Here is a 24,570-nt window from a genome sequence, read left to right as displayed (position 1 = left end):
CAAAGAAAGTACAGAGGTCTCTGCGCTACTGGACACATGCAGGAACACTTGTGTTTACTGGACACCTTTGTAAAGGGAAAAGGCATTACACCAGCGTACCAGATCCTTCCCAAAAGACTTTTCAAACCACCTGTTTGTTGACGCAGTCACTGCACTTCAACCCTTCCACCCATGACAACATCCTCTCAGGGGGCAGACTTGCCTGCACTTGATCACAGAATCAGTCAGCAGAGTTCATATTGAACCAAGCTAAAAACCGGGCCCAGTCTCTACGTTCACGGTTGGGATGCACGGCTCCTATCACAGGGCACACACGGCGGTCCCACCTGAGTTACGTATCTGAAGTTGCATTTCCCACGGGTCAAATATTCCTCTTCAGATCTGCCTTGAAACTGAGGGCTCCTGGTCAGTGAGAAGAAGAGAGTTCCTTGCCTCCTGTGCAGTCAGGCAGTCAGGTCACGTTCCCCTGCTAAAAGCAGCCTACTCAGGCTACTACATTTGTGTACAATCTGTTAAAAGAATAAAACCAAGTCTGAAGGTTATTCATTTGCTTCCTTAAACACCCTACCATTTGCAGCATTCGGCCCCCAGAAGACGACTTGTGTCATAGCAACTTCTCCAAGCAACCTGCTATAAAAGGCAGGTCAACAGAATCACCAACAGCCAGGTCTGTACCCTCGGGGAGAGACTTTCAAAGCTCTTTGGAGGATTGCACTGGATCTGTGTGCTTTAGACCCCACTGCGTGGATTTACTATTTTACTGGCAAAGGTTTTATGTACCACGCATGAACATCTTCAAAACACCTACTGTAATGATCTCATGCATAGACAGACACAATGATTCTCTAATATCACACAGGAAGAACTCAATGGATGCTCCTACCAAGGCAGTGGCTCCCTTCTGTAGCCACTGAACAAGCAAAAGGATGGATCAGAACAACATTATCAAGCTCTGAAGCAAAATTTCTGTCTTCCTCTAGCTGTAATTTAGAGCTTCATTGAGTGCTGAAGAGTGTCAGCCTGACAGCTCTGAAGCATGAAGCGCTTGATCCTCTGTGCCAGAACCGCACCGGCACTGGCTGCACAAGCTGCCTGCGTACTCACAGGGTCAGGGTCAGGGTCCGGGTCCGGGTCCGGGTCCGGGTCTTTACTGCCCTGCCAGCGCAACACAGAAGTGAGGAAAGTAAAATGGAGATAGAAGTGTTCTTTCTCCACGTAATTGATGCTGGCAGCTTCTTGCCTCCAGCATTCCTGCACCTCAGGAGCTTGGGAAATGACAACAAATGTGAAACTTCCTGAAAATAATTTGCCTGACACACCACAGCGTAGCACTTCCGTATGCCCACACCACACTTCTGGCTCCCAGCTGCTCTCCTGTGCTTCCCTGTAGCTACCTGGGAGGCACCTTTTCCACCTCCTCAGATCTGGCCAGCTGAAGAACACCCAACTCATGGCTCTAACATTCTTCCCCTTCCTCTCAACATCTTCCTGGTGGTCTCAGCTTTCTGGCCTCCAGATTAGGGGTGTATCATAACAGGACAAGGATAGCTTTTTTTTTTTTCTGTAGGGAAGCCAAATACTTAAAACTCTTTATTAAAATATAAAAAGTAAGAGGAAGGGAAAAGCCAAAATGACAGCCAAGTGGAAGTTTCATTTGGTGCTCAAACTACCTGAATACTTACGCTGCAGCTGCAGCGAGAGCTGGCCCTTAGATGGCTGATCAGGATAAAGCCCCAAATCCTGCCACTAAGGTTTCAAATTACAAAATAACATCATCTAAGGGAAGGCAAAATGGATAAACACAAACATTGCCGTATGTTTACAGGGCCTTCACAGCACAATGGTTCTCTTATGGCACCGAGAACTTAGCAGTAGGAAGAATTACAAAGGTCAAGTGCGATTTATAAGCAATGTACTCTTAAATCAACACTAGTGACAAAAGAGCCAAGCACTTGACTTGCAGAACGGCAGATGATTTGTGACTTTCTCCACAGCTTCTACTACTGATGAAGCTTACAACCACTTCACCATTTGGGAACGACATCCGTTGCTAGTGTTGCTCTGGGTGGAAACTCAGCAGGTTGGCATGTTCATTCCTTCAGAGCCAGAAGGAATTTGTCATTACAGGAATTCTCATGCCACTGAACTGGCAGCAAGGTACACAAGCCTCTTAATCCCTTTTTATATTTTTACACTTGTGCCATAAAACCATTCTCCACTCTCCATCTCACCACCTCTCCAAGCAGAAAAGTCCCATCTGCCACACACGTGTCACAAACTACACGGGATATGACACAGGTTTCAAATACATCAGAAAGTATCAAATCAGAAACTTTAAAACATAAAAGAAAATTAAAAAAAGGTGGCAGTGGGATTTTCTACCTTGACTGTTAGGTTCACAAGCTGCTAGTAGTTAACATTAAGGGCTCACTATTTCAAGGTCATGATGGCAACAGTTCCGCAATGTGTGGATATCAGCGAGAGAATTGCGGCCTTGCACCAGTTCAGGTGCTCCACCTATACCTCGTCACAGATTTGAATTTATTTTTTTTTTAAATGCTTATCAGGGTAGGATCTGCCTACCAAGACCAGATTTTAAGTGAAGTTACATTATGTTCCTCTTGATTTAAATACAGCAAGATAGCTCCACTGCTACATTCAGCCACAAGAACGTAAACACCTCCAGCTTCATAGACACCCATACATTATTTTTGTAAGGAACAAATGACTAAACATGGAACAACACTATGAAAAAGCAAAAGAATGCACACAATCAGCATTTCCCTATTCGGACCAAAAAAAGAAAATCTCTAACAGCAGATAAGTCTAAATTAAAAATCAGCCACATCCAGATCCCAAATGGGGTAGGGGTTATTGTATGCCACAGACCTGGACTTGACTGTTGAAGGAAATCACGCACTAAGGAAAATTTGAGGGGGTTCTGCAGAAGTTTAACTAGAGCCTTGGCAACTTCACCTGGGACATGAAAGGTACGTGCGCTATAGTATCACCCGCAATAAAGGAAACTAGTCTCGCAGTTTGAGTTCAACACCACATCCGCAAACAAAATGAGGCTGCTACATTTGAGGAACACTGATGGAAACCTCACCTGCCATCCCAAAGTTATGCTACGGCATTTCTTCCCTTTTTGCCACTTTCCTCAGCCTTGGTACATCTTTTGCAGAATCTGAAGCAAGGGCCCATAGCTTCTTCCTGTTTCTAACAGTGAATGTCTGGGTTTCACACGTTGGTTTCTTGTGCGGCACCAATAAGACCCAACAGTTGCCTTCATAAATGCATCCGTACACTAGGGAAGAAAAGGAAAATTACCAGCCACAACATTGTACTGCCCACAGGGCAACAGTGTGCCTCACTTCGTAAGAGGATTTAAGACAGTAAATAACCCTCAAATATCTTCATAAACAAGCACAATTTAATCATGTGCTTTTAATCTGGTTGCTGACACAATCTAACAAGAAGACACATTAAGGGAAGCAGAGCTGTAGTTAAAAAAGTGGGGCTTCTCTTTCCTCTCCTGAGGGTTTACCATCCAGAGCTGGCTGAAGTTCTGAACCTGTAAACTGCTCCCTCACACTTCTATGCTCACTTTGGGAAACAAAGACGGCTGTTTGAATTCTTTTGCAGGTACGGTCTTTCTTTACTTTTGAGTTGGAATGAAATGAAAAGCTGCCATCAGTCCCACTTATGGCACAGGGACACACCTATGTTCCATGCACATGCCTGCACAGAAACACACGCAGAGGGAAACCATCCCTTGGGTATCAAACACAGAAACAGCACTGAAAACCTTGACTTCTGAGAGTCCCTGCAGCGTTCTCCCAGGTCAATACACAGCATGCTTGTGGCAGGATCACCACTGCATGTGCGTCACTTGCTTTCATTTCCATCTTCATCTCTAACCTGGCACTTGCCACCTCCAGACTGCAGCATGCATAAAAGCAATTCTGTTTACTAGAAGCACAGCACCATGTGAACCTTCTGCATGAAGTCCGGTATTTAAAGAAATTGCTATAAAGAATAAAAATCTGCCGGCACCACCGACACACATACACGCTATGTTTTCTGAACAGGGACGATACATTAAACCTGCAAACTAAGGACTGCGACACCTCGCTCCTTGCTCCTCTTCTTTTGCCCTCAGGCTGGTGCAGGAGCTCCTTTCACGAGAGCAGGCACACCACAGAAGCAGCTTTGCCACCCACTGCCAAAGCCACAGCCTGCTCATCCTGGTCCCTCACCCTGTCTGTGCTGGCCTGTGCCTCTGCTGCCCTTCCCACCCCTCCACTCCTCTCCCTGTCCCTCTCTCCTGCTGCTGATCCTGTATTCCCTGCGGCACCCCCCTGCCCCTCTGTCTCTGTCCCGCTCCAACCCTCTGCCTGCTCCTCCCCAGTGCCTGTCCTTTCTCCATCCCTGCCCAGCCCCTCCCGCTCCCCCTGCCCCTCTGGCCCCCTCCTGTCCCTCTCCGGCCACCCCTCCGCCTTGACCCACGTCTCCCTGTCGCTCGTGCCTCTCTCCCCCTCGTCCCTGCCCCACGGGGGCTCCGGGGCCAGGATCTGTGCTTGGGCAGCCCCAGGCAGTGGCCATAGGGCCTGCAGGGCCGCGGCTGGGGGCTGGTGTCCCCCAGGGCCCCACTGCAGGGCACGGATGTCCCATGGCCTGCTGGGAGAAGGCATGCCCCGGGGCATGCTGGGAGCTGTAGGCCTGGGGCTGCCCCATGGCCAGGTTGTTCCCAGGACATGCTGGGAGCTGTAGGCCCGGGGCTGCCCCATGGCCAGGTTGTTCCCAGGGCATGCTGGGAGCTGTAGGCCCGGGGCTGCCCCATGGCCAGGTTGTTCCCAGGGCATGCTGGGAGCTGTAGGCCCGGGGCTGCCCCATGGCCAGGTTGTTCCCAGGGCATGCTGGGAGCTGTAGGCTCGGGGCTGCCCCATGGCCGGGTTGTTCCCAGGGCATGCTGGGAGCTGTAGGCTCGGGGCTGCCCCATGGCCAGGTTGTTCCCAGGGCATGCTGGGAGCTGTAGGCCCGGGGCTGCCCCATGGCCAGGTTGTTCCCAGGGCATGCTGGGAGCTGTAGGCCCAGGGCTGCCCCATGGCCATGGTGTTCCCAGGGCATGCTGGGAGCTGTAGGCCCGGGGCTGTCCCATGGCCATGTTGTTCCCAGGGCATGCTGGGAGCTGTAGGCCCAGGGCTGCCCCATGGCCATGGTGTTCCCAGGGCATGCTGGGAGCTGTAGGCGCAGGGCTGCTGGCAGCCATGTTGTTCCCAGGGCATGCTGGGAGCTGTAGGCCCAGGGCTGCCCCATGGCCATGGTGTTCCCAGGGCATGCTGGGAGCTGTAGGCCCAGGCCTGCTGGCAACCAGGTTGTTCCCAGGGCATGCTGGGAGCTGTAGGCCCGGGGCTGCCCCATGGCCATGTTGTTCCCAGGGCATGCTGGGAGCTGTAGGCGCAGGGCTGCTGGCAGCCATGTTGTTCCCAGGGCATGCTGGGAGCTGTAGGCCCAGGGCTGCCCCATGGCCATGGTGTTCCCAGGGCATGCTGGGAGCTGTAGGCCCAGGGCTGCCCCATGGCCATGTTGTTCCCAGGGCATGCTGGGAGCTGTAGGCCCAGGGCTGCCCCATGGCCATGGTGTTCCCAGGGCATGCTGGGAGCTGTAGGCGCAGGGCTGCTGGCAGCCATGCTGTTCCCAGGGCATGCTGGGAGCTGCCATTGGCCACCCTCATCCTCCTGGCAGCCATGTTGGGCTGGGCAGGCACAGCCTGTGCTGGGCCTGTGGCCCGGCGGAGGGGACCTGTGGCCGGCCGTGGGATGAGGGATGCTCTTGGGCTGGCACAGGGGTGTCTGCTGCCTGCTGGCTGCCCGGGGGTTCTGTGGGGAGGCTCCAACCCCCTGGAGTCAGGCCCGACCGGGGCAGCCCTGGGGGTGAGCCGAGAGCTAAGGAGGGAAAGAGGCCCCGGAGCCGCCCCGGCGTTTGTAGTTCCTGCAGGAATAGGGCTAGCGTGTTTTGCTGCTGACTCCGACAGGGCTCTGGCTACACCTGCCCTGCTGAGGGACTGGGAATATGCAGCTGCCTGGGAGAGTCACCAGCCGGAGTATGAGTGCTCAAGCCTTGTTTCCCTTGCTGGAAAACACTTCATTTTTTAAATACAGCCTCTCAGCGGTGAGATCCAGGCAGTCGGGATTGCTTCCTGTAGGGAGCAGCCTGGTGACTCGAGGCTGCTGCCTTCAGTGGCACAGCTGGACGCTTCTCCTCGCTGATGGGATTAAGTTATAAAGAATCACTAGGAGAGGCTGCAACTAAAGCAATGATTAACTCGACCTATTGAATAAGCTCAGTAAGGGGCGGCAAGCTTTCTGAGGCACCTGGGCTATAGCAATAGACGAGCGAAGTGGGGTAATGGTGTGTTGCCTTCAAGACCATACAGCACGGAGAATAAATGAAGTTCTGTAACAACAAGTAGAGTGCAGGTGCCCCAGGAAAGTTCAGCTGAAGTTCACCAAGTTGTTGACCACCAACGATCTCTAAAGAGCCCAAGAAAGGCCCCCAGGATCGAAGTGACATATGCAAGTGCCTTATGCATATGTAAATAATTTTGAGGAAGTAGGTAGTACAAAGTACATCTTCCCATCCGAACATGCTCAGAAAGGACCCTGAGGGGCTGGATATTGAACGGTGGAGCGTGTTGATGGGTCGTAGCTTGGTTTTTTTCCTTCTCGTGCAAAATTTCATTTTGTTTTGTGGGTAAGCAAAACTGCATATTGCAATGTGTTTCCTTGATTGGTAGTTTTTGCATAAGAGGTGGGATCTGCAGACGTGTTTGCAAACGTGTTATGCAGTTTAAAGCCTGGTGCTTCGATACCCCAACAAGGACACATGCCTGGAATAAGGTTCTCAAGTCTGGGGTATGCCATGGTTCTATTCCACGATTCACAACAAATCGCTCACGAACAATTCCTGAGTGGAGTGTTCTGATGGGGTGGGGGATTTATTCCCATGTTTCAACTCTATTATCTAGTTTGGACTAAAATGTTTAAGGCACCAAGCCCATACCCCGTTTATTATCCATTTGAATATGCCAACCTGGGGATAATATGCCTTTCTATTTGTGGTGTATGGATTCACCGTGGGGTCTCAATACATACTGGATCCCCCCTTTGCAAGGGGCACAGATCCCCTGCCCAGCAGGCAGCTCATTGAGGGGCCCGCCAGGACCTTCTCTGCCAAGCTGCTTTCCAGCAAGGTGGCCCCCGCCTGTGCCGGGGCCTGGGCTTGTTCATCCCCAGGGGCCGGAGTTGGCACTTGTTGGACCTGATGAGGTTCATGCTGGCCCTTTTCTCTAGCCCAGCTGGGTCCCCACATGCCAGCACACCCACTGTGGTACCAGACACCCCCACCCCCCATTCTGTGGGTGCCAGCAGTGCCCAATGCCAGACCATCCCCACTGGGTTCAGGCACTGAGGGTGATGCAGCCCCAGCTGAGGGATGGATGGATGAGCTCCACAGATAGATCCATGGATAGAGGAAAGATTTAACATTTCAGATGAGGGGGCAGCCCAGGGGGGTCCCAGCCCTGCACCTCACCAGCTGCTCACTGGCAGGGGAACCCACTGCTCTTGTGGGAGCAGCGCTGCCACCACGGGGGCTTGCAGAAACAGACACAGTGGTGCTGGCAGTGGCATCTCCACCAAGCCTTTGGGCAGCCCCACAGCTGGGAGCAGCCGTCCTGCAGGCACAGTCCTGCCCAGCACGGTCCTGAGGCCGCCTGCCCATGTGCCCTGCCCATGGGGACATGGTGCTGGGGCCTGGGCTCTGCTGGGGTGCTCCTGCCTGGCCCCACGTGGATGGTGCTGCCCAGGCCCATGGAGCTGATTCTGTCTGGTGTCATGGGGCTCCTCTTCCTCATCCCCATTGGGCTCCTTCTGCCCATCTGCATAGGGCTGCTTCTGCTTGGCACCGTGTCCTGCCCTTGGTCTTTGTCCCCATCTGCCATCTTCTCCATGTGCGCATCTGCCCCCAGCAGCTCCACTCGAAGGACCTGGGGCCACCCTCTGGGCTCCAGCAGCCCTGGATAGAGCTGATCCTCTTTCCTGCTGCTCCTCTTTCCTGGCGGGGGGGAGGGAGACAACTGTGGGGTGGTGGTGTGTGTGGTGTGTGTCCCACTACAGACCGCCTCTTGCCACTTGGCCATCATTACTTGCAGAAACTTTTGGTACTGCCTGGTCACTATGAGGGTGCCCTGGACGATATGGATGAGCTCCTCGGTGAGGTTCTGTGTGACCATGGCCATGGCTGAGGGGCTGCTGGGGGTGGCTGCACATCGATGGGGCTCTACGCACTGTCCCTGCCATCCAATGGGGAACTCCTCATGCTTTGGCATCCCTGCCATCCACAAGGAATTCCTCCTCTGGCAGCTCCAGGGAGAGGCCCTGGCCAAGGGCGATTCCCAGCTTCCCCACTGGCACCCAGGTTGCCCTGATGGACCAGGAAGGTGCAGAGCCGGGTAGTGCCACTGGCTCTGCCATCACACCAGGCCAGTGGTGTGGGACACAGTAGAGGGAGCCCGGGGTAGAACGGCCAGTGCATGACAGGGAGGGCAGCAGGGCCCGTGGGGACTGGTGCTCCCTCCACAGAACATCTGCGCTCGCCCTGCAGTGGAGGATGGGGAAGAGAGAGAAGGCTGTTGCCCTGCAGTGCTCATGCACATGTGCAAGCCCACGTGTGCAGGTCCAACTTCTGTTAGTGAGGACTGGCAGGTTTCTTGGACAGGCACTGGGAAGGCAGTCAGGTGTCGGGTGGCCTGAGGATCCTGACCTCTTCTTCCTCAGCCAAAGTGCCACGAGTCCCAGAATCACACAGTGGTCGTTGTTGGATGGAACGTCTGGAGATTATCTAGTCCAACGCCCTGCAAAAGCAGGCTGTGCTAGAGCAGGTTGCACAAAATCATGTGCAGGTGCTGCTGCAATGTTTCCAGAGCCTCTCTGGGCAGCTTGTGCCAGTGATGTTAGTTGGAGTGCTGTGCAAGGGTCCCTGTGCTGGTGGGGGGCGGTGCCTGGGCTAGCTGCAACATCAAGGCACTGCAAAGGGGCAGGGAGATGATGAGCACAACAAGCCCATGCCACGCTCCCTCCCCCCACGCATCACAATGCCTCTTGCCAGGTCCCTGATGGCTGTGGAGGCCACCTGGCCCTGGGCACCCTCTGCCCCAGGGTGCGCTGGAGCTGTCTTTGCCCTGGAGCTGTCTCAGGCTCGCGCTAGTCCACCCAGATCCTGAGCCCTTCCTTGCACCCCAGACCCCTCTGCAGAGCCTCAAGCACTCAAAGAAAGCCCGCTGGACTGGGGGCCTGGTCCCTAGACTTGACCATTCCACTCGAGTCCCCGCGGCACTCCTCCATGGGTGTCTGTAATGCCCCAGAGCCTTCTGTTGCTCGACTAGCCAGACCTTGGGAGCCCTCCCGAGGCAGTCATGGCGACCCAGGCACTCTGTTTGTCCCACAGTCCCTCAGGGAGCCCTGCAGGGTCCCTCTGGCCCCCTTAGCGCCTCTGTACTCTGCATGGAAACCTTCCTGAGTGCATCATGGTGCAGGGACGTGGCAGTGCAGTAAAAGCAGATACTGTGGTGTCGCTGGGGTGCCCGGAGAACTACAGGGAGGTCAGAGCTGGGACCACCCATCCCATGCTCTCTCCTCGCTGCCTGTCAGTTCCACATGGGAAAGACACCCTGGGTTCAGGCTTCTTCTTCCAGCTTTATTGAATTGCAGCCATTCTCTGGAGAAGAGCTGCACCTCTGCCTGGCTTAGCAGCACCAGCAGCACAGTGATCGCAGGGTGCATCGTGACGTTTGCCGCACCCTTGGAGTGCTCAGGATGGAGGTGGTCTGAGCTGCCAGGGAGCAGATGGAGGGTTCATTGTCTTCCTCCAAGGCCTGAAGGGCTGTGATGGAAAGAAACGGAGCAGAGATGAACTGCCGTGTCTGTGAAAACCACCGGGCATCCCCTCCAGCCCATGCTCCCTACTCACTGCTGCAGATCTCAGCCAGCTTCTCCTCCCTTTGGTCCCTCAGGAGCTGCCCAGCAAGCCCTAGGGACAGAGCTTCGTCAGACCCCCCACTCCCCAGCGTGCTCCCAGCAGCACAGCCCCCAGCTCAGCTGGCTGGGCTGCACGCCCTCCTCCCCCTCACCAGGCTGACCCCAGGGAAGAGCAGTAGCTGAGGTGGGTGGGACTGAGCAAGGCAGCCACCGAGCCCACCTGCATGGTCAAGGGTGGGAGAGAGAGGCCAAGGCCCTGCACAGGGCAGCCGAGGCTCTGGCAGCCACAGGGCTGCTCCTTGCTGCCGGTGCAGCGGCGGGACTGGGGCTGGGCTGCCAAAAGCGGGACCCTGGGGGCTGTGGCTCACCGATGAACCTGACGGCCGTTGTTCGCAAGGTGGCCTGAGCATCCTCCAGGTATGGCAGGCTCTGATTCAAGTACTGTTCGGTCCTGCGCCTGTCCCGCTGTAGCTGGAGAGAGCACAAGGGTATGGGGTGTCACACAGCCTCCCCAGCTGGCCGGAGCACTCCCGCCTGCCAGCCCCCGCCGCTGCCCAGAGCCCTCCCTCCCGCTGGGTGCGGGGAGAGGGGTGTGGAGAAGAGCCCTTGGGGCTCTCTTCTCGAGGACAGGGAACAAGGATGCAGCTCCAGGCTGTGGGCTGCGGGCTGCAGCAGGGCAGGTGAGGCACAGCTGCAGAGCGCACAGGGCAGACCCGTGGGGCAGCCCTCGTCCAGGGGTTGTCCTCACCAAGCACTCTGCAATCCTCCATGTCTGATGGCTCTGCAGCAGGTGTTTGAGCTTTTTCCACTTGAGGAGCTCTGCTGCAGCGAGGAGGGCTTCCCTGGCGGCCTGCAGAACAGCAGAAACTGAGAGATGGCACCACGGCCTGGGGAAGGAGACCTGGCATCTCCCTGCCTTTTCCTTTCTTCCTGGGGTCATCCTGCCCTTAGGAAGCTGGGAGGTACCCTGGCCCAAACATCTCAGGTTTTCATCCCTACATCACTGCTTAGCTTTGGAATCTGTACCTTGGCCACGCTGTGGATTTGGTCGCTCGTGTGAAAGATGAGAGGGAGCAAGCCCATTTCCACTTTTGTCTTCATCTGCCTCTCGTTCTTCCTCACCACAGTCTTCATTAGGTCTCTGAAGAGGCTGATGGAGAGCTCTCTCAGCTCGCTGAAGCCCTGGTAGAGAGAAGCAGAGTAGGACCTGCGTCCTTGTAGGTAGCTGTCCCCGACCAGCGCCTGGCCACGAGGCTTGGGCTCCCCCATCAGCCTTACCGCAGCAAAGAGGGGCAGGAGCTTCTCAATCAGCTGGACAGCGATGGGGCTGGCCTTTGTCTTCTTCAGGTGACCTATGACGTTTCGCGAGACCACCAGGGACTTCATCTTGATATTTGTGTTGCCGTCCTCCAGGACCTTCATCATGTCTGGCATGAAGACCTCCATTTTTCTTGCCTGCATGAAAGACAGAGTTTCTGTTTCCTGAAAAGGACTATGCCCGGAAAGCTCCCCAGGCAGCCACCAGGCCTCACCATGGCCAGGAGGGCCTTTGGAGCAGTCACCCAACCTCCTGACTCCCAGCCAAGGCCAATCCACCAGCTTATCTGCTGCCCCAGCCCCTGGCTGCCAACATGGCTCCCTTTGATGATGCCCTGCTCACCATCTCAGCTCTCTCTGACAGCGTCATGAGGCTCCTGAGCACCAATGAGAGCATTGCTGGGCTTGGATTCCTCAGAAACCTCAAGACTTTGTACATTGGAGAGAATTCCTCATCCTCCAAATCAGTGCAGGTCAGCAGCTGAAAGAAAGCCAGCGGTGAGTGACCAGAAGATCCAGCATGACTCCCCACACCGCGCAGCTGTTCCCATCAGCAGCTGAGGACAAGAGCACTGGGGCTTCTTCTGGTAACTCACAGCCAAGCGAACGAAACAGGTGTCCTCCTGGTATGTGTAGAAGAGCCTGTTTTGCCGGTCCTGGAGTTTGATGAACAGCTCCTTCAGAACCTTCTCCAAGGTCTGGGCCGTGGAGAGCATCACCTCCCACAGTGCCAGGGCAATGCTGCAAGCCAGAGTGCTCTGTCAGCAGGGCGACCCCATCCCCAGCACTGTGGCCTGGGCCAGCCCCGCGTAACGCAGACCCTCCTCCCTGGGCAGGCAGGAGAGGGCTGAGGTGCTGTGCTCCCCATGGGGTGGGACAGAGGGTGGTGGCGAGGCTCTGGGCTGGCTTTGGTGCTGGGAACGCGGCCAGCCCACCAGGGCTGGAATGGGTACTGGGACGGGGGAAAGCCCCGCTCCTCGGGGGTGTCCTGCGGTACTCCTTGGGTCTGGCAGCCAGAGAGTCTCCGGGTCCCTGTCACCACTAGGAGCAAGCCCTCCTGGCTGTCAGGGCCGGTACCTGTCTCCTCGTGGAGCGATCTTCAGCAGCGTGGTGACAACGTCCCCAGGGCACTGGTTAGCCATCAGGAGCAGCAGTGACTCCATGCTACGCTGGCCTGACTCCATGGTCACGTATTCCCAGTTTTCATAGATGCAGCTCATGATCTTTGGCACCTGGAGGGGACACAAGTGAGGGTGGTGCTGCCACTGGAGGGCAGCCATTGCCCCAGCTGCCCTTGCCGTCCCTCTCCTGCTTTAAGGTGGCTTCAGGTGCCTGAGACACCTGGCTTTGGGCCGGAGGCAGGGATGGAAGGAGGAACAAGGCCTGCCAGGGCTGAAGGACAGGGTCATCCAGCCACAGGCCACTTACATCTGTCAGCCAGACGTGAGGGTCTGCCATGACCACGTCCATCACACTGCTGCCCAGCGGCTTTTTCTTGGCATTTAACTCTCTCAGGGTATCAATGACTGTGAGGACGATGTCTGTCCTCTCAGATGGTTGAAGGTATTTTGCAAAGGCCTATGGCAGGAAGGAAGGGAGTGAAGAATGTCACGTTGAGTGCCCTGATGGTGCTGCTAAGCTGGACAGTGCGAGCAGCCCTGGTGAGAGATGCACAGCAGTGCTGGTAGCAGAGGCTGCAGTCACTGCATGGGGGAGGATGAGAAGAGAGGGCCCCCAGGGTGAGGGAGGAGGCTTGGGCTCTGGGGCACAGTGTGCTGGCCCTACAGAGAACCAGGGCCTGCTGTTGGCCAGGCGGAAAATGCTGCTTGTGCACTGGAGTGCAGCCCTCGCGTTGTCCCTGCTTGGGGACAGCAGAAACCCTGCTGAGAGCCAGGAACAGGGAGGCCACGCCAGCCCCGCTGATTTTGGATGCCTTCTCACACGAGAGCCCTGCTGATGCCACAGGCAAGGCAAGGGGGCAGCTCCTTACCATGGCAAGGTCTCTGGTGGTGGGTGAACAGCACAAGGAGGTGGTCTCAGCTTCCCAAGCCGCTGGCAGCTGTGCATTCTCCTCTGACAGTGTCGTGCCTAAAGAGCAGGGCAAACACAGGAGAGTGCGTGAGACCCAGCTGCTTTGCCAGCAAGCTTACCAGCTCCTGAGAAGAGCTTTGATCTAGGAATGGCTGAGAAGGGAGGTGATGACCCACAGTGAAAGGAGGAGGTGGTGGAGAGAGATGTAAATGAAAGGGTGACCTGCCTCCCGTGTATTTATGCCAATGCTCCTGGCCTGGTCAACTCCAAGGACCTAGAGCTCTGCATGCAGTCCCACAGTTAAACTGTGGTTGGAATAACAGTGACGTGGGGTATGGCTCGCATGGATGGAGTGCTGTGGGGCAGTGGTACAAGCTCTTCAAGGGAGAGGGGATGAGGAGTGGGGCTGCCTCCTGAGCGAAGGAGCAGCTCAGCTCCACGGGACGATCAGCTGTGTGGGACACAGCGTGGGTCAGGAGCAGGGGAGAGGTGGTGCTGGTGACATGGTGGTGCCTCCAGCAAGCACAGGAAGGGCCCGCCACAACGCGCAGGAAGACAAGCAGACGGCTCGATTGATGTCGTTGTGCAGGGGCGGGGGAGGCAGCCCACCACTGCTTCTCTTACCTTTTTGCTGGCGGGTGAATAGGAAAAGGGAGAAAAGAGCATCCAAAGCCACACGGCTGGTCTTTTCTTCCCCAGATGACACGAGCAGGAGGAGACGTCCAAGCAGCTGCCCGAGGACTGGGATGAGGATCTCTCTGCAGGAGGCACGTCTGTCCTCATTTTGAGCAGCCTGGGTGAGGGAGGCAGAAGAGCAGAAGGGCTGAGGGCAGGCGCCTGGGGCCAGAGCCCCGGCCCCAAGAGCGTGGCCAGGGCTGGACCCAGGTGTGCCAGAGCTTTGCAGGACCATGCTGGCCGCAGCTCCCAAAGCAGCTAGCTGGGTGGCAGCCCTGCACAGGGAGAGCTGCCAGGCCTGGGCTCCCACCATGTCCCTTGGGCAGTCCCGTCCAACACAGGACTGGGGGCAAAGCTGGCTCCTGGCAAAGAGGGGGCTGGGGAGAGAAGCCCATGGGAAACAGAGGCACCAAGACCCCCACTTCAGCACAGAGGCTGGCAGAGCACCCAGACCTGTGCCCAGGCTTGCCTTGCAGGTGCCTCAAAGCTGCCAGCTGTGCCGGCGCGCAGGGAATGGGAGGTGGCCTGGCTGGAGAGTACCTGGTCCTTCCATACCTCCAGTGAGGAATAGCTGGCCAGCAAATGGCTCAGCATCCTAATCCTGCCCACAGTCCTCTCAAGCACAGCTGGTCTCTCCGAGCTGGTGAAAGCCAACAGCACCTTGGAAGAGAAAAGCTGCTGGTGTGCCTTGGGGGCAGAGGTGCTCCAGCAGAAGCGGCGCTGCTCAGCTCCAGGGCTGGACTTGCACAGTCCATCAATGCTTCCTCTGATCTGGGGCAAAGCCTGTAGTGGCGTTCCTGCCCCTAGGGTCCTTCACAGGCTTTGGACAAATGCCCCGAGCCTGCCTTGTGGCCAGGCAGGAAGGCAGATGCCACCCACTGCAGCCGCTGTGCTGCAGAAGAGCCTGGTGGGTAGCCCCCAGTTACCCAAGGCAGGTGCGCACCCTCCCTGCCATGCTGTCTCTCTGCATGGCGCTGGTGTGGGGACCACCCACTCAGGAGTGGGCACCCCCTTCCCTCCAGGGTGAGGAATGGCCCCTGTGAAGCCCACTCTTGGCCCATGCCAGACCTGAAAGATACTCTGCAAGTTCTCCTTGCTGACTCTGGAGGCAGGAGAGCTGAGCACCATTGTCTCCAGCATGGTGTCCATGGCATTCAGGGTCTACAGAGAGGACAAAGAGTTGTGGCAGTGATTCTACTGTTCCTCTGCCCCCAGGAGACTGATCTGAACTCCCAGAGCCGCGGCAGGAGTCCCACACGGCCTCGCAGTTTCCGGGAGAGACCCAGGGGCAGACAGTGTGCTGCGGACAGAGCAACCTGCGGCATTGGATGGGGCCAGGCCCACGGGAAGGGCACAAAGGGACGAGGGTGGGAAAGCAAAAGCGAGAGCCTGCCCTGCCTCAGATCTCTGGTTGTATGGCAGCACAGGGTTATCAGGGAGCAGCCCAGAGGGACTGGGCGCTCCTGCAGGTCCCTGAAGTACCCAGCACGTACCCTGACGTAGAGGGAAGTGTCCAGTCCCTCCATTTCCTCTGCTGGAGGAAGCCCCAAGACACTCAAGCAGCAGGCATGTAGACTGCTTTTCTCTTTGCCCTCCAGCACCGTCTGCACTGAGCTGCAAAGAGAGAGAGGGGCCAGCTGGACACCGATGCTGCGAGCAGCGCCTCGAGGCCTCACGTGGGTGCACACAGGCCTCTGAGGAAGGGGTCCCCAGCAGGGATGGGTAGGTACCTCAGTTCGGCGATGGCAAGCATGGCGAGTTGCCGCACTGCTGTGCGCAGCTGGTCCCTGGGCTCTTGTTCCACCAGCTCCTACAGAGCACAACCGAGATGGGACCTGGCAGCTGCCAGCACCCAGCACCACCAGCCCCTTGCTGTGGCCAAGCATTGTCCTCACAGGGTGCCAGTGCCGGGGGTCCTTGCCCCCTTCCCTAGAGCCACCGGGTGTCCCCTCACCTTGACCTTCTCTGCCAGCTCGTATCCGTGGCAGAAGATATCCAGGCCCTGTGACAAGCCATGGTGCCTGGCGGTTCTGCACAGGCTGCAGATGCTCTCAAGAAACTTCATCTTCTGGCCCTCCTCCTGGCAGTGGGGGGACGGAGTGAGAAACGGGGAGTGTGAGAGGGGGGACACAGGGACAGCAGCACCACAGCACTGGGGGTGCAGGAGAGCTGGCAGAAGCAGCTCTGCCCAGCCCGGCAGCAGAGCCCCTGTCTGCCGAGGCTGGCACAGCCACATTCGGAAGGGCCGTGGTTACCTTTTCTGGGCTGTTGGCAAAGGCTTGGATGAAGTCCACATTTTGCTTCTCCTGTGTGTACACAGGCAACCAGCTGGCATCTAATAAAGGGGGAGAGCAGGGAGGGCTGTAGAGAGGCTCCGGGTGGCAGGAGAGCAGAGGAAGATGTGCCCTGCGTCCAGCCCGTGCCCACTCCCCTGGCCCAGTCATCCCGTGTGTGTCAGGGCTGGAGGGTGCCTGGCAAATGGGCTGTGATGCTGGGGCACGGTGCGGTGGGGAAAGCCCCGGTGCCCAGGGCTGAGGAACTGGCTTGCAGACGGGCAGGAGAGGTCCCCATCCCACAGCACCGCTGCCTCTGGCTGCCTGTGCCCCAGGCCAGGAGCTGGGTCCCCCCCTCTGCTCTCTCCCTCCTTGGGACAGGCTGTGCTGGGGCCACTTCCAGCGCTGAGCAGCCCTGTCACCCAGGCAGCATCGTGTCCCCGAGCCATGGGACCCCTGCTGCCAGTGTGCCACGGAAAGATTATCGTGGCATTGAGCATGGGGCGCTCGCTGGCCTCAGCCCTGCCCAGACCGAGAGGGCCCCTCACTCACCAGTCACCAGTGGCTGGACCATGCACACCTCGTGGGGCTCTGGTGGAGACCTGCTCTCCTGGGGAGCCCCATCCTTCTCCCAGGCTACACTGGGGAATCTGGGGGATCTCCTCATCATCCTGCAGGACAGAGGAAAGGGGTAGGTGTGGGGAAAAGGGAAGCTTTGGCGAGACGCCTGGGCGCCGTGGGGCTGCTGGGTGCAGCAGGGAGAGACGTGGGCTGTGCTTGGGGGCTCCTCGCCCGCTCCGTGCTCCTGCCCTGTCCCGTCGCTGTCCTGATGGAAACTGTGGGCTGGGGCCACGGCCGTGGTGAGTACAGGCACTGCAGTGTGGTGTCACCAGGTGAGGTCACAAAGACCTCACTGTGACCCACTGGCCCGGGAGGGAGGGGCCCGGAGCCCTCTGGGAGGGGCATGGGGCTGGTTCAGCCGTGGGCACCTGGGTGCTCTCGGGGTGCCTCCAGGCCCCTCTTTGACCTCCGGTGTATCCCAGAGCCCCTTGCTCAGACGCCCCGGCATGCCCGCCAGGAAAAGACCTTTGAGATCACCAAGTCTAACCATTAACTTGATGGTCTGCCAAGTCCATCACTCAAGCATGGCCCTAAGCACTACATCTAGGTGGGTTTTTAAACACCTCCAGGGATGGTGTTTCCACCACCTCCCTGTGCAGCCTGTTCCAATGCTTGACCAACCAGTCAGTGAGGACATTTTTCCTAACATCCAATCTAAACCTCCCCTGGCATACCTTGAGGCCATTTCCTCTTGTCCTATTGCTTGTTACCTGGGAGAAGAGACCAAACCAACCCCCACCGGCCTGCAGCCTCCTTTTAGGTAGCTGTAGAGAGTCTGAAGGTCCCCCCTCAGCCTCCTCTTCTGCAGGCTAAACACCGCCAGCTCCCTCAGCCACCCCCCATCAGACTTGTGCTCGAGACCATTCACCAGCTTCACTGCCCGTCTTCGGGCACGCTCCAGCACCTCAGTGCCTTCCCTGTAGTGAGTGGCTCAAAACGGAACACAGCGCTTGAGGTGCGGCCTTGGCAGTGCCGAGTACAGGAAGACAATCACTGCCCTGGTCCTGCTGGCCACACTTTTTCGACACACACTGGGATGCTGCTGGCCTTCTTGACCACCTGGGCTCACTGCTGGCTCACGGTCAGCCAGCTGTCCCCCAGCACCCCCAGGTCCTTTTTGTCCAGGCAGCTTTCCCAAGCCTGTATGTAACATTGTGGGAGGAGGTTGTTGTGACCCAAGGGCAGGACTCGGCATTCTCTGTGTTGAACGTCATACAATTGGCCTTGGCCCACTGATCTCCTGTCCAGGTCCCTCTGAAGAGCCTTCCTACCCTTAGGCAGATCAACATCCCCTGGCCCAGCTTGGTGTCGTCCGCAAACTTGCTGAGGGTGCACTCGATCCCCTCGTCTACATTGTCGATAAAGATACCCATTGGCACTGCTGTTCCCCTGGCCTGGCAGCCTTTCCTCGGGCTGCCTGCTCTGCTTTGTGGGTGCCGAGTGCCTGTGCCTGGGGTGTGGGTGGCCTGTCCCGGGGTGTGGGGACCTCTCCCTCAGGACAGCAGCCTCCTCTTGTTACCCAGCCTCTCTGCCTGGGTCTGCAGCCTTTGAGTCGGTGCTGGCTTCACCCCAGTGTAACGCCAGGTGCCTGCCAGCACATCTCTATCACTCTCCCCCTCAGCTGGACAGGGGAGAGGAAAGGCAACAAAAGACTTGCGGGACAAGAGAAGGACAAGGGAGAGATCGTGCACCCATTACCATCACAGGTAAAACAGACTTGGCACAGGGAAATTACCTGAATGGATAGCCAGCCCAATCCCAGTAGGGTCATGAGAAAAGAACCCTAAATCTTAAAACACCTTCCCCCGACCCCTCCCTTCTTCCCAGGCTCAACTTCACTCCTCATTGTCCTCTACAACTCCTGGTGGCTCCCCAGCCCTGTCTGCTCCCTGAGTGGCACCTTGGGACCCTCCTTCCCTCCAAACAAAGCAGGGTTATACCACTCACTGCACATCTACAGCGCAGCCAGAGGCAGGTGCAAGGCAGCCATTCTCAACTCTGCCTGTGCCTCCGTCAGCCTCTCCAGGCTCCTGGCGCGCACTGTCCTCCACGGGGCGGGAGAGAAGGAGGGGAAGAAGTGACACCTCTGCTGCTCGGCTGGAGGAGCAGTGCTTGGGGACAGAGCCCAGAGCAGAGAGACACTCATGGCAGTGGCAGCTCAGCTCCTTCTCCAGGAGCTTGATTGATGGGAGACAGGTCACCCGGGCTCCCTTGGCTCCTTCTGGTGGCCTGTGCAGTGGGAAGGGAGAGGAAGAGAGCTGGGTGAGCCCCAAGTCACCTCTTCTCTCTTGTCAGGCAGCTCTGCCCGAGAGCTGCCTGCAGCCACAGGGGCACCTGTGCCCAGCTGCGGGGCTGGGTTCCCCCTGCTGTGCCTGGAGCATCCCCCCAGTTACCCCAGCAGCGTGCCCACCCACAGCTCCTTCAGCACCCGGGAGCTGCAGGCAGAGGAGACACAGCATCAGGCCCCACTGACCCCCAGCCCTGGGCAGACGCAGGTGCCTGCACGGCCCTGCCCCATGGGGAAGGGCACAGGGGCAGGACAAAGCCCCATGGGGTGGGACAGAGACATTTCCCAAGCCCTGGCTTGCTCCGTCCTGCCTGAGCAGCTGCTTTAGCCCTTCCCTTCTGGAAACCAAAAGGGGACCAGTGGGTGCAAGACATGGAAACATCTGCCCCTCCCTCCCTCCCTGCTGGCGTGCATCCTGCCCCCTGCCCATGCTCTGCATGGGGGGCAGAGGCCATTCATGGGATGGTGTGGGCATGGCTGGGAACCTCTCCTGCCCGGCCGTGGGATGTGGCACCATGCTCACCCAAAAGTGGAAACGGAGGAGCCACTGGGCACGGCAAGGATGATGGAGGTCCTGTCATTGCCACTGCCTCCCTCCTCATTCCTCCTGCGCTGCCTCCTTCCCACTGCTCAGCACCCACAGCTGGTCCAGGGCCACCCCCACTCTGTTTTTTAACTTCTTCAAGTGCCTTCTATTCAGGTCCTTCTGCTTTCACAGAAGAGTGTGGAACATCAGCTTTACTTCAGCTGGCAGAGGAAATATTAAAATATCGGTGAGTAATTGCTGCAGGGCCAGTGGGGTGGAGATGCATGATGCTGATGGTTGAAGTCTGGAAGGAAGAAGAGTGCTACAGTTCTAATCACACTGTTGCTGTGAGAGAAACCAGATTTTTTTCAAGCTTGACTGCTAGGGACTTGTCTGGATGTGGGTCTTGGGAGGAAGAGGAAAGCAAACCGAGGTGAAGGAACACACTGACTCATCAGCTGTTCCCCATTTTCTTTCAAAAAAAAAACTTTTTAAAAGCTAAGGTTTAAGATGATATTATTACACTAAGAAATACTGTAAAATATATTTATGAAAAAGTCTTTGTCTTTAACTAGGCACGGCTTCACTTGGGCAGTGAACTCGGGGAGCTCCAGGACAACTGTAAGGAGCAGGTGGTGTTTGTCCTGAGCCCCTGAACAAGCAAGATGTGAGCAGCGCCATCCGGACAATTGATACTGTGCGCAGCTGTGTCATGGTGGTCACTCCACCGCGCTTGGGCGTCTGGGCGATGCCCCGGCGTGTGTGAACCTTATGCAGCACGAGATAGTGTGTGCCTGCACTTAGCCTAAACTTAGAAATTGACATACATACGCTTGACATGTAAGGTATTTTTGGTTTTTGCCAAGTATAAAGGCGGGCAAGCTGCAGGCCCGGGTGAGAAGCTTCACGGATGGGTGGACACACCACGTAGAAATTTTCCCAGTTCCCGAGAGACTCGTGGCGCCGGCTGCAAGGGGGTTCCCAGCTGAAGGGTGGGCCTGGATGACGTTCAGGTGGTAATTGGTGATGTATCCTTCTCTTAGTCTCTGTCATGCTTTGCAGTAACGATTTGATGCTTCGCTCCTGTTGCTCTTCTATCATATTGTGCATCGGAACCAGTACTGTTTCCTTTTATCATACTGCATGCTATTTTCCTGTATTACACTGTAATCTAATAAATGGCCTTCATTCTTATAGTTGACTTGGAATTCATTTGTGCTTGGTATGCAGTCAATCAGCAAAACAGAGAGCTCGTGGCACGGGTGCTGTGACCAGTCAGAGGAGGGCCTGGCTCTGCTGCTCTGGCCTGTGTGGAGCTGCTGGGGCAGGAGGTGGGGGGAGACATGTGGGGGTGCACAGCAGGGGGTACCCATGGGGAGGCAGATGCAGGAGGGGCCACAGAAGACACAGGAAGAAGCCTGTGGAAGGGGACGCTGTTGGGGCCGCATTCTGGGCTGGAGGTGCTCCATGGCTCATGAGTCGAGATAAGGATGGAGCGATCATGCAGCAGGTACTATCGTGGGCAAAACAGACTCAGCTTGGGGAAATTAGTTAAATTTATTACCACTCAAATCAGAGCAGGATAATGAGAAATAAACCCAGTAGGAGCAGTAGTTATTCATTACAAGGGTAGATCTAACAGGACAAGAATTATCCTAAAGAGCAGCTCACAATTAATGGCTAAAAGGCCAGAGTTTAGCCTGCCAGCTTCATCTCTTGGCAGTGGCTTTCATGTGGCTATTAGTGTGTCAGGGACGTTTCCTTAGCATCTCTTATCTGTAGGCTGCAGGGAACAGCTTAGTGACGTGCACTGAAGTTCAGAGTTCAGTTTAAGCATGGAGCTTACATCCCTCTGGGTCTTGGAGAACCAGGTCTACGTGAGGGATAACAAGCTCCTGTTACAGCAGGAACCAAGTTGTCCTGTGGGTACAGCGTGGGGTGGGAGGCAGGAGGTGCAGCGTCTGACTTGCGCTCTGTTTCTCAGTCCTGAGAATGAGTCCTGACCTCGGTGGGATCCTCTTCTCTGGTAATTTGAAGATGTGAAGGTATCTACTTTCTCGGGCATCCCCTGAAGTCATCCTCGGGAGTGTCATTCCCATCCCAGCTATCTGAGGGCAGGGGTATGCAGACAAGGGGATGGAGTAGGAAGGGGATGGGATGGGAGGTAGTGCTGAAGTGTGGCCCTTAACCAGCAACTTTTCTGTTCCGGCAATGTTTCTGGTAAAAACAACAAAATAAAAGAGGTGGGGGGGAAATTTTCTGTGCCTTTCCCCCAGCAGGCAGTGATGCCAGCCAAGCACCAGCAGAGCCCTGCCCAGTATAACCAGGCACAACCCCCAGTGCAGGTACAGGGCCATGGATAGCAGCCGGTTCTGAGGCTGGCGGCACCTTGGCTTTCCTCCTCCCTCTCAAAAGTCTCAGGTCCAGCACGTGAACATTGCAGGCCCAGTGCTTCCCCATTAGTCACTGGTGATGTTCTTGCTAGTTGTAATGGGAGCAGGTCAGGCCCCTAATTGCAGCAATATCTCCTTAATGAGCAGGAACTCCAGCAATTTCATCAGCTGTCACTGCTTACATGAACGAAGCTCAGCGTGCACATGGCTCCAGTTTTTCACATTATTTTTGTGGGCTGCATTCCCCAATCACTGGGAAACTCTGCAGAACATATTTTTAACGTTAATTGACCACCAGCAAAGCGCTAAACCAAATAACTTTTGCTTTCTAAGTGAGGCTGTACAAGAGCCACAAAGCCCAGCTGCTGTTGTGCAGAAACATGTTGCATCTGACTTTCCCCTGAGCATTAAAGGACTGAATTATGTGTCTGTCAGCTGAGAGCTGTTTACCTGGCCACAAATCATAACTGCTCTTGTTAAATCCAAAGTACACCAACACCTTTTCATCATTATTTCCAACGCATTGCACAGAATTTCTCTAGTAGGCCAAGCAAACAGTTACCAAGCCTGGATCACAACCCAGAGCCCCAGACTGCATTGCTTGTGAATACACCGAAAACCTCCTGTTAAAGGTGCCTTGAAATGCTCCTGGTAATGGTGCTTCATTTAGCTAGAGATTTAATTGTTCAGGCTGTAAATGGGTACTCCTTTTGTGTCTTGTTTTCTTGTTTCTGTATCACTCCAATGTGCCTTTGCACTCCTACAGATTTTTCTTGGCTTAAAGCAGCTTTCATTGAAATGCTGATAAAATGTGCCCTTTCTTAGGCAAAACAAGCATGCTTTCAAGGTAAAAAAAAAAAAAAAGATTAATTCTGCCAATTAGAGTTTAATTATTTTCTGTTCTTCAAGAATAAACTTCTGTTCTCCCTGTCTGATTTCCAGGCTGTAATCTCACTGGGACAGGTATCACCTTGACATTTGTATCTCTTGAGGTTTATAGGTGGCAGGAAAAGACGGATTCCTGAGGAACTCAGTGTCAAGTTGTGCATGCAAATAACTCTTGCCATCTCTGTGCCCTTCAAAAACCCTCCTCCGATCGTACCGCTAGCAGTCAGACTCTTGAGCCTTGCTGCAGAGAACTGGATGCAGGGTATGGGGGAGATGAGGTCATTTTATAGCTTAGGATCTTTATAGCTTAGGCTGGAACTCTTCAGGAGTTGGGTCGGTGGCTCAGTTCCTGGCCCTGTATGTTCTCTTTTTCTGCTGCTGACTGTGGTTTCTTGGCCCCTTGCTAATAGAGGTGAGCTGGAGTGAGCTAGACGGCAGAAGGAGCGTAGTCCCCAAATGTCCCACAGTAATCCTGATGTGCCTCTCTGTGTTGCAGCCCTTTCTCTGTTGATCGCTCTGCTGGGACTCTTGGGATTGGCGATGCCATGCAAGTAACAGTGGACTTCCACCCACAGAAGACTGGTGATTATTCTGGGTCCCTGACAGTACACTACGACACAGGTAAGGTCTGGGCACTGCATGGTGCCCAGTCTCTGCGTCCTTCAAAACAGAGTCCTTTCAAAGCAGAAAAATGTGAAGCTTGCTTTGCAGACTACTTCTAAAACCTTGTATTTCAGAACCTCAGTATGTTTTGGTGCTTCAAGTGAGCAGGTAAGGGACAAAGGCTGAGTGTGCCCTTGTTCTGTGTGGCTGTGTGCCGGCCTCTCCCTGGGGGATGCTGGTGTCGGCTCGGTGCTCTCCACCCAGCCCCCCCATGACTGTCATCTACCATCATTCCCTGTTGTCCTGGTCACCTTAACTCCCTCTCCAGGTGTATCTCCCCTGTCCCGGCTTTGCCTCAAAGAAAAGGGACAAATAGTTGGTGTTTAGGGGGGCTTTTAAAGTGCATCCCCTCAAGCAGGAATGAGGTTTTTTGGAATCCGGTTTTGCTGGGAGTTGCTGAGTCGGAGGCGGGAGGAACCTTGATTCTCCGTTACGGTGTGCATATGCACGTGTGAAGCTTCATTCCTTGGCAGTGCTATGTTTGAAGCGCGACGTGGGAATGCGTGCCTCTGTCAGACTCGCTGCAAAGCCACTGTCTCTTACACATCTGTCCCCTGCACTGCTTCTACGTTGTTTTGCCGCAGACCCTTGTTCTTTCTTTTTGCCCTCTACCTGTGGATGACTGGGTAGCTGAAAAAGGTCTCATAGACATAGTCCAGCTGGCTGGACAAAAATGCACATCGCTCTCAGCTTATCTGAAGTAAAGAAAAATACACTGTCTTTGGCTGTCCTTGTTACACAATAACAGGAAGATTTTGGTGGGAAAAGAATGTTGCAGGTGGGAACAGATAACTACAGAAGAGAAACTAGGGGCAGGCTTGGTATTTAGGCAACTAACCAATAATGAGCTTAACTT

At 55.7% G+C, this 24,570-nt stretch overlaps 2 protein-coding genes across 2 annotated transcripts; both read right to left on the bottom strand.

Moving 5' to 3' along the window:
* Positions 1-9,749: 9,749 nt before the first annotated feature.
* On the bottom strand, positions 9,750-12,085 carry LOC308058041 (maestro heat-like repeat-containing protein family member 7). The gene is made up of 5 exons (XM_080412053.1): positions 11,954-12,085; positions 11,701-11,838; positions 11,067-11,495; positions 10,789-10,890; positions 9,750-10,511 (listed from the first exon to the last, which is right to left on the bottom strand). Exons 1-5 carry the CDS (start codon positions 12,071-12,073, stop codon positions 10,269-10,271), a joined length of 1,032 nt encoding a protein of 343 aa, XP_080268179.1. The 5' UTR covers positions 12,074-12,085; the 3' UTR covers positions 9,750-10,268.
* Positions 12,086-15,285: 3,200 nt separating this feature from the next.
* On the bottom strand, positions 15,286-17,809 carry LOC308058095 (uncharacterized protein). Its single transcript, XM_080412101.1, has 4 exons — positions 16,889-17,809; positions 16,319-16,398; positions 16,018-16,143; positions 15,286-15,873 (listed from the first exon to the last, which is right to left on the bottom strand). Exons 1-4 carry the CDS (start codon positions 17,004-17,006, stop codon positions 15,736-15,738), a joined length of 462 nt encoding a protein of 153 aa, XP_080268227.1. The 5' UTR covers positions 17,007-17,809; the 3' UTR covers positions 15,286-15,735.
* Positions 17,810-24,570: the final 6,761 nt, after the last annotated feature.

The sequence above is a fragment of the Falco punctatus genome (genome assembly GCF_963210335.1).
Source record: "Falco punctatus genome assembly, contig: scaffold_23, whole genome shotgun sequence".
NCBI lineage: Eukaryota > Metazoa > Chordata > Aves > Falconiformes > Falconidae > Falco > Falco punctatus.
Note: the sequence above shows the minus strand (reverse complement) of the source record. Positions and strands in the feature narration are given on the sequence as shown.

Excerpts from the sequence above, each read along its gene's own strand:
- LOC308058095 (XM_080412101.1), bottom strand. The coding sequence starts at position 17,006 with ATGATGAGGAGATCCCCCAGATTCCCCAGTGTAGCCTGGGAGAAGGAT. Across the intron at positions 16,399-16,888 it reads GGTCCAGCCACTGGTGACTG|ATGCCAGCTGGTTGCCTGTG; the intron begins GTGAGTGAGGGG and ends CCCCTTTATTAG. Across the intron at positions 15,874-16,017 it reads AGCTGGCAGAGAAGGTCAAG|GAGCTGGTGGAACAAGAGCC; the intron begins GTGAGGGGACAC and ends TGTGCTCTGTAG.
- LOC308058041 (XM_080412053.1), bottom strand. The coding sequence starts at position 12,073 with ATGCTCTCCACGGCCCAGACCTTGGAGAAGGTTCTGAAGGAGCTGTTC. Across the intron at positions 11,839-11,953 it reads CCTGTTTCGTTCGCTTGGCT|CTGCTGACCTGCACTGATTT; the intron begins GTGAGTTACCAG and ends GCTTTCTTTCAG. Across the intron at positions 10,512-10,788 it reads GGAGGATTGCAGAGTGCTTG|CTACAGCGGGACAGGCGCAG; the intron begins GTGAGGACAACC and ends TGCTCTCTCCAG.